This window comes from Centruroides sculpturatus, unplaced genomic scaffold, assembly GCF_000671375.1.
Source record: "Centruroides sculpturatus isolate CEXI.00-Female unplaced genomic scaffold, Cexi_2.0 scaffold762, whole genome shotgun sequence".
In the NCBI taxonomy this organism is placed as follows: Eukaryota; Metazoa; Arthropoda; class Arachnida; order Scorpiones; family Buthidae; genus Centruroides; species Centruroides sculpturatus.
The window spans coordinates 80,029-92,592 of record NW_019384911.1 but is presented as its reverse complement, the minus strand read 5'-3'; the positions used below and the strand labels follow the sequence as shown (position 1 = coordinate 92,592).

General features: G+C 34.0%; 1 protein-coding gene across 1 annotated transcript in view; it reads left to right on the top strand.

The window, feature by feature from the left end:
* The first annotated feature begins 7,655 nt into the window (after positions 1-7,655).
* LOC111631652 (pyrroline-5-carboxylate reductase 3-like) overlaps positions 7,656-12,564 on the top strand; it is a 38,871-nt gene continuing 33,962 nt past the window's right edge. Inside the window, exon 1 of the mRNA XM_023375950.1 lies at positions 7,656-7,902. Within this exon, the coding sequence (XP_023231718.1) occupies positions 7,821-7,902 (82 nt within the window). The 5' untranslated portion in view covers positions 7,656-7,820. The remainder of the gene's footprint in view (positions 7,903-12,564) is intronic.

The following is a 12,564-nucleotide window of genomic DNA, read 5'->3' as shown; positions in this document are numbered from 1 at the left end:
TTTAAGTGTTGCCAGATCAGATTGAATAAAAATCTAATTCTTGTAAGCTTAGCTTTTTTATTATATACTCCTTTAAATTTAAGGATTTTCCTTTGGCTGTCCATATTGTGTGTTTTAGGAATCCATTATAATCGAGATACCTCTTGTCGTAGATACACAAATACTTTTGGATGTTTTCGATAAATCTTTCCATATCTATTCTAGAGTAGCCACGAGGGAACTTACACAAAAGCTTGTTTTCCACCATTTTCACACCATGTCACAACGACCTAGATTTCACCGAATTCTGATTGTTGGATGGTACCGTTTTACAGCCGTATTTGCGTCAAAAGTTGAACACTGCTTAATCGCTTTTACTCTGGTTTCACAACCTGCTTGGACGTAAAATATCATGGTCAAGTGATTAAAAGCTTTTACAGCGAGGTGTTTTACGCCCATTTTTACGCTAGTGGAGTCTCAGCCTTATTTCCATTTGTATTTATCCACATGAATATTTTCTCCTTATTGCATTAAAATGAACAATATCCATTCTTAATTAAATTTCTTGGCAACAGCAAAAAATACAAAATAGCAATTTCCACTTCTAAAAGAAAAAGCAGTGGTCTAAACCAGCCTCTGGGCAGGTTTAGCAAGTTGATTTAAAAACCAGTTTCTAATCATTGTCTTAATCAAAATCATTTAGAAACATTGTTTTAGAAATGTGCTTTTTCATTGCATCACGGCTTTAACAAATTTTAAACTGCATTTACACTTCGTCTCTGCAAGTGATTCATATAGCTTTAAATTCACATCTCACAGGTTCCATCTTAGACCAGCTGTTCTGTGGAAAAAATTTGACAATACCACTGAAATAATGCAATTTTCTAGTTTTCTCAAGTTTCCATCTCAGGAAAGTTTCATTACTTGCAGATTTTACTATATTATCTCAATAACTAAAACTTTAAATTATTTTAATATGTTGACCATCTTGCAGATGCTGGCACTTATCTTCAATGCCAAGATATTTTCATCAGTACAGTAGAGTCCCGAAAACTCGGCACCCGATAACCTGGCAGTCCAGATAACTTGGCCACACTCTGGCAGGGCGAAAAAACCCCTAGTTAATTTTCATTATAGACAGCTTTATGCCTCAAAGTATTTTTCTGAGGTCTGTCTTATCAGGTAAATTACTGTATACTGTATAATCATTAATTTTCATTTTCATGCAGTAAAGGCTCTATGCCTTTATAAAGTATGTACTTTTCCTTTGTTTAAGGGTATTTGGGCAGTTTATTCTCTGTTGTAGGCCTATTCTCAAGCAAACAATACATACAAGTACAGTATTTTCTGAGGAAACACTCATACTTATTCTTTTTTAACCCTATTCCTGATAACCCGGCATTTTCACAAACTTGGCCACCCTTCGGTCCACATTAGGCCAAGTTTTCAGGACTATACTGTATTCTTAAAAAATAAATTCTTATATTATAAGCAAATAAAATAACTTAAAAGTAAACTAATCTTATTTGCTATTTGGTTACTTCTCTGTAAAACATTTAAAACATGAAATAAGCAATTACCACATTTTTGCAGACTGACCAACATGGCATACCATTTGTAATGGAGGTGTTTGGAGATAGAAAAAAAAACCAAAGGAATATATCACAGAGTCATTTTGGGGGGAGCTATATCTTGTGAAGGGTTGCTCATAGAGATACGATTCCTTTGACTTTTTTCTTCGTATGAGTATGTTTTACAGCTCTGTTAAGGTTCCAAATGTATCATTTAGAGCTTGAATTGAGCCGTAGAAAAAGTTCAGGTATCAAATTAAAGCTCTTACCCTGTAGATGATGTTGCTTAATTATGAGAGATTGGAGAAAGATGCAATGGTTCAGGTGTGGTGGAGTGGCAAAGACACAATGTTAAGTCTAAGAGAAAAAACACTGCAAAAAGGTCGCGTGACACACTCGGTGCCCATCTGCATCCAACGTGCCACTACACAACAAAGCTTAAGCAATGGCATCTCAAACAATATAGTCGGTAAGAGATCTTATGATTTTTTGTTTATAGCACTTTATATATGAGGGTCAAAGTATACCTAGGTAACACCAATGGCAGCGCTTCAGTTAGGTTAGGTTAGATATTTAGGTTTAGATATTTGAACTCAGGGGACCAAGACAAGTTCAACGGTACCCTACTTTTGGACCAGAGACCAAAAATAAGAAAGTTATTATCTCTTGGAGGGACAGGTTAGGTTTCTCAGACAAGACATGAAAGTGGTGCATAGGACTGGCTGACCGCGAGTGACAGTGAGCGTGTTGGCGGCTGAGGGGCCATAGGCCCCAAGGGTCAAGGAGCACGGGAGCGTGCAAAAAGGTCTTAACTCCAACTGCAGACGATCAGTGTGCTCATAGATCAACATCTGCCTCTGTTGAAGATATATATGGCCAACTTGCTAAACTGCCTGTTAAATAAACGATAGGCTTAGCAGAGAGTGATGCAACTCCCAATCATCACGCAATCACCAGAAAAAGTATGACAACTTTTTTATTTTTCGTCTCTGGTCCAAAAGTAGGGTACCGTTGAACCTGTCTCAGTCCCCCGAATTCAAATATCTAAATCTAAATATCTAACCCAACCTAACTGAACTGCCACCATTGGGGTTACCTAGGTATAATTTAACCTATATTAGTGGAAAAAAATTCTGCAAGTTTTGGAAATGTCTAATGTCTATTAAATTTCCCTTCTTTTTTTTTTTAAAAAAAAAAAACAAAAAATTAAAAGAAAACGTGTAATGGTCTTAATCGAAATAATTACCTGTTATTTTTTTATATAAAATATAAATTTACCTGCATCCAGTAGAAACATTTTCTAGATGATGATTTAAATTTTAGAACGAAAACTCTCCCAGTAGTGCATTGAGCCACTTTTTTAAATTCGACGTCATCAGGAAAAATTATAAGATCCTAAAATATTANGAAGGTTATTATTGCAACCATACACAGCACACCTAGTACTCAGCATTTTGTTCTTCACCTAACATAAAAATATAGCTTTAAATATTTAATGGCTTATATTTAAATCATCTTACCTTATAAAAAACTTAGTCAAATAAAACAATTATAGAAATATTAAAATAAATCACTTCGTTAATCACAAAATTGGACGAATATTAAAAGCGAAAACTAAACATGTGCACATCCTGCTCTATGTAAATAGAGAGGTCAGGTTTCGTGCTGACGTCACTAACTTGTCATTCCTGGCTAACATTGTAGAATAGGGATCTGGCTATCCTTGTAGTATATAGTCCTTGGATTGCAACATGATTACTAGAATATAATACCCCATTCGCACTGAACATTTTAATCTATATTGTGGTAAGATCGGCGACTAGTGTCGTGGTGTGACCTCTCTTGACCGTTTCAATCTCGACTGAAACGAGGTTCAATCGCGATCGACTGAAGAGAGTTCTTGAAACTTTTTTTTTCACTCTCCGCTCTGAGGGCACTAAGAGAGCCTATTTTTGCAAGCCCATTAAAGGTTCGGCCAAGCCCACAATGGGGCAGCCGGTGGTGAAGGACGAGGCCCGACATATCCGGAAACTCCTGGGGATTTTTCGACCCGTTCGAATTCGATCCAGAGTCCCCCAGAGAGGTAGGCAGTTACCTTGACCGCTCGGCATCCGGATTTTTTGTTTTCTTTTTTTAAATAAATAATTTTTATTGTCAGAACAATATATAATTTATACAAATATAATTTTTTTATGAACAATGTTATACTGCGTTCGCACACAATCCACGACTCACTTTGATCTCGATTTACCCACAATCTGGATTGTAAACTGTCATCAGTCGAACGTCGAACTGTTCGCACAGGCAATCGGCATGAGAAGAACCCGGCTATTGCACGCGATGATAAAACTGACATAACTACGCGATAAGTCACGAACACCAACAAAAAAAATGGAAGTTTTGTTTAGAAATAAATACTTTTTATTGCCATATATCTAATAATAGCCACATCTCATCGTCTCTCCAAATATCTTTTTTATTTTACGTGTTCCGCAACAATCTTGTTTTTTCTCTCTTGTTTCAGTCGCGATTGAAACGGTCGAGAGAAGTCGCATCACTGCACAGTCGGCGACTTTGGTCACAATCTACATTGAAATGCTGTGTGAACGGAGTGTTATAGTTTTACCAAGGTTATAAAATAGTTACATTCAAAATAGTTTACAACGGCACTGCAGGTTTAGTTGTAGCAGAGTCGGTAGATTAACTGGTCTTTCGACTACCTATCTTCGCTCGTTGCTAAAATCAACTAGAGATAAATGTTACCACCAGGGCACTGCAATCACTGCAAGAGCGCTAGATCGAATCACTGTGAGGACGAATGTTTTCTTTTTATTGAAAGATATATAATCTTTGAGTTCGATTTCATAATTTTTTATATGCATTTTATTAAAATCAACTAGAGTCAAATGTTACCACCAGGGGCACTGCAATCACTGCAGGAGCGCTAGATCGAATCACTGTGAGGACGAATGTTTTTTTTTTTTGAAAGACATATAATCTTTGAGTTCGATTTCATAATTTTTTATATGCATTTTATTATAATGAAAAAGCTTTTATTTAAACCCAAAACCAGGTTTATGGATAAATAAATAATAAAACATTAAAATCTTAATAAAACATTAAACATCTATCGCTGAGAAATGTTTATTTAATAAAATACGTTCGAACTCATTTACACCCGAGGATGGTTTATNGTACTTAGGACAATTAGGGAAGTTTGATGGATATGCATCCGACGTTAATGCCCAGCGATCTCGTGGAATTTCTACTTTCTCTCCATTTATAACATGAGAGAAGGTTTTTAAAATAAATCTACTCGCAAAATGTACGTCACAAACGTAACATTTATTTGTTAGCATCTTGTCGTCTCGTGGAATGCATCGCATCCACTCCTCAATCTTATCGCTAGGAGCACGGAAGAAATGTCTCTTCTCGTTCGATGACTTATATCCTGCCTTGCATCCTGGCACAAAGCACGTTGGCATTTTTATGTATCTAAAAAAAAACAATTATTATAGGTTAAAATCACTGACTTCAGTATATACCTAGCAAGAACAACGATCTCCTGCTAACAGTGGCGCCAACTAGTGGCAAATATTGTCTCTAGCAAAGTTTGAACTATTAATCGAAAGACCAGTTAATCTACCGACTCTGTCCTTTTGCCATTCTATTATCCAATCGGAAGTAACGACCTAACGAATCTGTTATTTAGGGCGCGTTTGGAAATTGTAACCGGTGTTACCGGTAACACCGGTTACAATTTCCAAACGCGCCCTTAGAAAGTGTTATCGCTAATCTAACTAATGTACTGTACTGTACTATACATACCGGTATGTACACTTCATCTTTGTTTTATCAACGTGGAAATAAAAAGACCCGCTATTTTGTTGGAAAAAATTTGCTTAGAGGAAAGCGTAAGAGTAAAATTCGTCAGGAATAAACCATCCTCAGGTGTAAATGAGTTCGAACGTATTTTATTAAATAAACATTTCTCGGCGATGGAAGGCGTTTAATGTTTTAAGTGTTTTAAAAACGATTTGTTGAAAATGTTTTAAGTGTTTTAAAAATTCTAGATCTAAAAGAATAAGAACAACCGAGACTTTCGAAGGCCAATTTTCATTTGATGAAAATGTTTTAAGTGTTTTAAAAATTTCATTTGATTTTCATTTGATTTTCATTTGATTTTCATTTGATTGAAATTTCATTTGATTTTCATTTGATGAAAATGTTTTAAGTGTTTTAAAAATTCTAGATCTAAAAGAATAAGAACAACCGAGACTTTCGAAGGCCGTGAAGTCCGACCCGAGCAACATCAAATGAGAATGGTTTTGTCAAGGGCTGCAGAAACAGCATCACAACGTCAAGCTCGACTTGCAGCTCTTCTCAATTCTTCAATCCCTATTTTCTCATAAAAATATTCCGTCATCTTGATGGAAAATTTCTAGTTTTAATTAATATAATTTGAAAGAAATAACATGATAAAAATCGTTGCCTGCTCGGAGTGCAATCTCCAAATTGTAAAAAACAAAAATCCTGATATGATGTTCATTTAAGAAAAGTTCATCAAATTAAACGACCTAAGTTTTAAGAAAAATAAATAATTAATTATAATGAAATTTATGATGTCTGCGATAAAAGATTTTCGTTTTTGTATAGTTGAGAAACACAAAAATACAGAAATAAATGCTCATATAAAAGAGATTTTGTAAAAAAAAGAGAGCAATGTTATAAGTAGAAAATTAAGTAACCTGTCATATTGGGTCGAAAACGTTGTTTAATAAACATTTTTCAGCATCAGTTGTTTGATGATTCATTAAGTAGAAAATTAAGACTTCGACGTAACAATACATTTCTTTTTCGTGACTTATTAAAGGCTTGTCTTATTTTTGAACATGAATTACAACTTGACTTTAGAGAAATATCAATTTAGCTCTGAAAATGGTAATTTTCAATTAATTGTAGGCCTATTACTTTTTATTGTGGTTACTGTATATTCATCTTAAATTAACATATTTATTAATATTTACCAATTCGAGTATAGTGCTTAAAAGAAATAATGATTTTTAATTAATGCTTATTCGACAGAATTTAAACACTGGAAAGAAAAATTGGAAAAGTTTATCTGTACCGGTACATGTTTTAGACAGATCTGCTAAATATCGTAAGGACTGTCAGATAAAGAAATGTTATCTATAATTGTCATTGACCTTACGAATATCGAAAGTCTGGGGAAAACATGAAAGTTCCAAAAGAGATATCGTGGAATTTTAAAACCAAATCTTAAACCCTGAAAATACATTTATTGTACAAAGATGTCTTTTGTAAAATATAAATAGAATATTATTTTCAAATTAGCATTAATGTTAATCATTAAAATTAAAAATGAATATTGCAAATGCATGCAAGCCTTTGATATCTTTCGGTGAAGTACTATATGAATACCTGCATACATCATTAGTGTCACATGAGTAAAAAAGTTGGAAAGCACTGCTATACAGTAATTTCTCGTCTCTATTTTTTATTTTATATCGTGTTTTTTATTTTTTGTCTTCAGCCCAGCTAATTGAAACAATGTTAAATTTCCTTTGACTTAATGCATTTTTTAACTTGCATTTTACAGTACTTTTTAATTAACACTTGAGAACTATATTAAAGTTTTATAGACAATTATTTGACTAAAACTTTTAAATTTATCAACGTATAATTTATCATATACAATAATTTAGCAACTCGATTCCTATATTTATATTATTATTTTGGAAGAAGTTTTTAAAAGAAACAAAACGCATTTGGCGTATATTCCAGTAATTGTATATGTAAACGAGTTTAATTAAAAATTTGATTGAAGTAAAAGAAGACAAAGTAGTGTTTATACCCGATAAACAAAGCATATTGGAAGAAAATCGATTGTTTTCATCTAATTTCTTTCAAATTATATTAAAATGGTTTAAGTGAAAGGTATGAAAATAGTAAAAATAGATATATTCTTCGTTCGTATATAATAAAGGTAAAATTTTTTTATAAGTTTCAATATGGATTATTATAGCATGAATTTTGAATTGAATGAAACAAAACATGGCTTCTTTCCTAATTTTTTGTTAACAGGATCACTGGATATATTTCGCTAGAGGCGTTGCAGTCGGTTTTCACCCAGCTAAATGTGTTCCTGCAGCTAAACGCTCCATATAAACTGAGAAGAAGAAGACGCTCGTGTCATTTCAATTCTTGGTTATAATTGTATTAAAATAGGTTCGGGATTCTTCCAGTAAAATGGAAGAATATGAAGGCAATGTCGGATTTATTGGTTCAGGAAAAATGGCTTATGCATTAGCCAATGGAATATTAAAATCTGGTAAATAAGTTTTGACATTTAAATATGTACTGTACAGTGTCTCACAGGGAAGTGATCGTTTCAGAGGGCGCATCGCCTGATAAAAAGCGTCTTTAATACAACTGGATAAACAAGCCAATGATAGCCATTTCATTTTAAACGGATTATACCATTGGTTTGCTTACCTCGCTGTGTTACACGTCCTTTATTAGGCAATATGCCCACAATTTCGAAATGATGAATCAAAATCTGAAAATGCAACGTAACTTTTTAATTTAGTTGAATATATTTCAAGATGTCTCACGATAAATTTTAATAAAAAATAAATTTAAAGTACTTGTAATTATCGTATGAAAATAAAATCTGTTATATATCACAATTTCTCTTCACAGTGAAATTGGTTCATGTAAAGTTCCTACATGCAAAGTATGAGTTTGCATATTTTTTTTAACTCTACTGTATGGGTGCTAAGAGGATTTTTTTAGCAAGCCCATTATGGGTTTGGCCATGTGGTGAGGGACAGGACCAAACATAGGGGACAGATCTCCCCTAAAAAACTTCTCAGGGATTTTTGATCTGCCACGGGTTTAAATTAGTGGGTTGCCACCTTAACCACTTGGCTATCCAGCCATTGAATATAAAGCTGAGATTGAAAGTATTAATTGCTTTTAATGAAAATTTTGGTAATTTCATAATTTTGGTATGGTTCTCAAACAACAGGACATCAAACAAGGATTGCAAAATATGAGCGGGTCATTCACTGTTACAAGCTTGAAAAAAGCAAATAGCATAGCAAAAGTTGTAAATTAAATTAGGGCAATAGTCTAGCACAGTGTTTTTCAACCTGTAGGGTGCGACCCCCAAGGGGGTCGCAGGTATAAGAAAAAGACAAGTGTTTGTAGGTCCTACACTACAATAAAAACAACTAGAATTTCAGTGAGAAGGCTGTGCCTGTTTATTTTACAGAACAATTGGTTTTTCGATCGATATTTAGGTCTCAACAGAAAGAAAATTAAATATGTAGTTTTTAAAATCACTGATATAGATTTAATATGGCCCTGGGGGTCGCCAGAAATTTTTAACTTGTAAAGGGGTCGCATATTCAAGAAGGTTGAAAAACACTGGTCTAGCATATAACTGAAAGATTTAGGCAGAATCTTGTCTTTGACTTTTCCTATGTTTATATGGGGTCAGTGTATCTTTAATCTGTCTTCTCCACTTCTCTCTATCCAGGGTGTCCATTCTTCTCCATCTCCTCTCCCAAATTCTATGCCATCTTGTCTCTTTATCTCAAGCAGCTTTATACCTGTAATCAGTTCGTAATTTGTAAAGAAAAGTTACTTTCCGTAGATAAGATTTCTTCTCAAGAAATATTGCTGAGAGAAGCAGCTGCAGATAATTCAAAAAGTGGAGGGCAAGGCTATGCATGCTGTCATTGCAAAAAGAAGTGTTCCACGAATAAATGCAGTTGTAAAAGCAAGGGATTCTTGTGCAATTCAAAATGTCATAACAGTTAAGTTGTTGCAATAAATAAGATTGTATAATGTCAATCACATAATATATGTGTAAGTTTACTATTGTGTATTATTTTTCTTTTCTGATTAAGAATGTACCATTCATTTTAGGTTCAACAATTTATGTGCTGTTACTTAAGTTTTCTCTTATCTTGACATATTAAAAAGTTGCATTTTTGTCTTAATGTAATAAAAATATTTTTATTCAACATTCACCATCAGTGCATGATGAATGTTGACATTTGCCAGTGTAAGTGAGAAATAATGATATTTAGCAAATATTTTGTACATACACGAAATGACTGTGTGAATGCTGACATTCACCAAAGAATCTGAACATTGCCAGATATGTCTTTCATAGTAACATGTATACTAATAAATTGTGTGTGTATGTGTGTATATACACACACACCTGTTAAGAGCCTGTCTTTTTCAAGAATATTCAGATATAAAGAAGAACAGAAAAATCAGTACCTGAAAAACAAATTTAATTTGAAAATAAATAATTATTCTAAACATATACATAAAAATAATATATTTTCTCAAATATTATAAATTATTTTGGGATAATATATCAAAAATAGTGGTTAATGCTGTTGCAATTTTTTAAAGTGAGTCTCTGTTTTCCTCAGATATGGAAAGTTCTTTCTCCCTCAACTCCAGTTCTTTTTTCTTCAATTTAATTTTTTCCTGTTCTAGTTGAATAAATGAATCTGTTCTTTTCTTTGCTTCACTTAATTATTGTTCAGCGGAAATGTGTTTTCTTTTTCTTCTTTTTACTACAAAACATAAATTCACATGGAAAACTTAGTCTTTGTATACTCTAACTATAAAATTAACGGGAGTAACACTAATGTAAAACACTAGAAAAAGAAACGGAAACGTGAGAGAGTGCTCTATTGAGCATACTATTCTCTTATTCCGTCCTATGTTAAGTGGATTCGACTATAAAATTATAATTCTGAAAAAGTTCTAATTTGAAGTAAAAATATTAAATACTGTAAGAGAGAGAAAAAAAACAGAAATTCTCAGAACGCATACTAGTTCCTCATTTAATTATAGGAAATCAAAGGGAGGAATGACTGTTTTTATCACAGAATTTCTTTTTACGAGGCTCGAACCCACAACATCCAGTTGTACCAGTTCAACATCGAAAGAGCGTTACCACTGCTCCATCAAGCCTCACGACACATCTTTTGTTTTCATATATAACTATATGAGATTTGCCATTTGTAAAATGCAGAATCTCCTATACTTATAGTTAATATATTTGCCAGGCGTATGTATTGGGTTCGAAAATGAAATCGTTCTTTATCTAAGCACTCGAAATAATAAATTTCTTATGACTTACGCAAATCTTAACGTATATTATTTCGTAACGGAAACATCATGGTAACATTTCACACGTTCTTTTTTAAATATTATTTTGTTTAAACTAAAATAAACTTTACGTTAAAAATTATTCGTAGACTATATTTTAAGGGCATCTTGGTATAATAATATTAAATGCTGTCGTCTGTCGCAGGCTTTAATATTTCTTTGTTTTTAACATTTTAAAACGATTAATAAATCAAAATTATTTTAAAATTTACTTCTAGTTGTTTTTGGTTACTGTTTACGTATTTATGGACATTAGAGGAAATGACGCGTTATCCTGTAGTATAAAAGATTTGCTTAGTCACCCGTTTGTCTCTGTGCCGTATGACAAAGCACGCGCAGCACGTATTGTCAATCTTTCTATCGAGGTCAAATAACGTCGCAGTCAAAAAGCGGTATGAAGATTCTTGATAGGTTTAACTAAGGTTCTATGTTAAGTCTGACGAAAAATAGTGGATATGACAGAATGGTCGGATGAGACGTCGATGTAAATTTGTACGATTGTCTGTGGGGTTGCCGACTGGGGTGAAATTTTCAAGACGGTGGAGGGGTCATAACAACCGTATGTGGGAGTGATATATTCACTGTGAGGTGTCCATCGTTTAAACCGTTTATTAAAATATAAAATTTTCTTACAATATTACCTTAATATTAAGTTGTCTGAAAAAAATGTTTGGGTTTTCTTTCCCCGCAGTTCGGCGAAAACAGCGAAAAGATCGATGGCCCGGGGCTCACGGCACGACTTCGGGCGATTTTCTCCGACGAACCGGTGAACCTGGGCGGCGCAGGGTGGACGGCAGAGGCGGTTTCTTCCCTGGATGTCGGAAAAATTTCTTTCGAACTTCTGCTGAAGTACACACGTCCAAGATGGGAAAACTACGAACCAAGAACGTCACGTCCTCGATTCGCGCATTTTTATAAGTTTTACACCCAAAGTCGTCTTTTGATTGGTCTTTCATCGTCACCCGGCGACAACTCGTAACCTGTCGGATGGCGCGGGAGAGATCAACTTTGCGACTAAACACTTTTCCCTCGACTTTGGTCTTTTCTACACAATTCGCCCTTTATTTTAATATTTAAAAAAAAACTTTCATTGTTCAAACGAGATCTTTAATTCTTCTCTTTCGTATTTGAAAAGGAGACCTTTAATTTCTCGATTGATTGTCCAAATTCGGACCGCCAAATCGACTTTCGTCCGAGCTCTCACATTCATACCAAATCATCAATTCCATGGCGCTCAGAAATTGAAAAAAAGCAACGATCTTCGCCTCCTGCAGCGGACTTCTGTCTTCGAACTAAGCGGAAGTTAAATGGTCATTATAAAGAGAGGCGTTTTCAATTTGTGTCGTCTTCCGTCTTCGTTATACGCCGGCGTCAAGGAGTACTGTACATACACGTGCATTACATCGGTATATACTACCGTAGAGTACCTATATAATTCAGAGTAGCGACACACGAGACATCGCCGCCATGTTCTGGCAACTGTCATCACGTGACCTCTGAGTTTACATCAATAAATGACGATTATTTCAGTTTAATATAGCATTTTATTCGGTGTTTTTTATTCAAGAATATGACGGATGGATGACTCTTACAGGCTCGATAAGTTTTAAATCTCTAGCATTAAAATTTTTAAATAAATTAATTTTGTTTTCTTATTAGAAAACTTCTAGATCGAAATTGCAAACGTTATTTTAAAGCAAACGAGAGATCAGTCAGTATTTCATGAAATAGATATTCGGCTTGTCAAAACTTTTACTATATTTACTAATTTAATAGGATTTAATGTTGG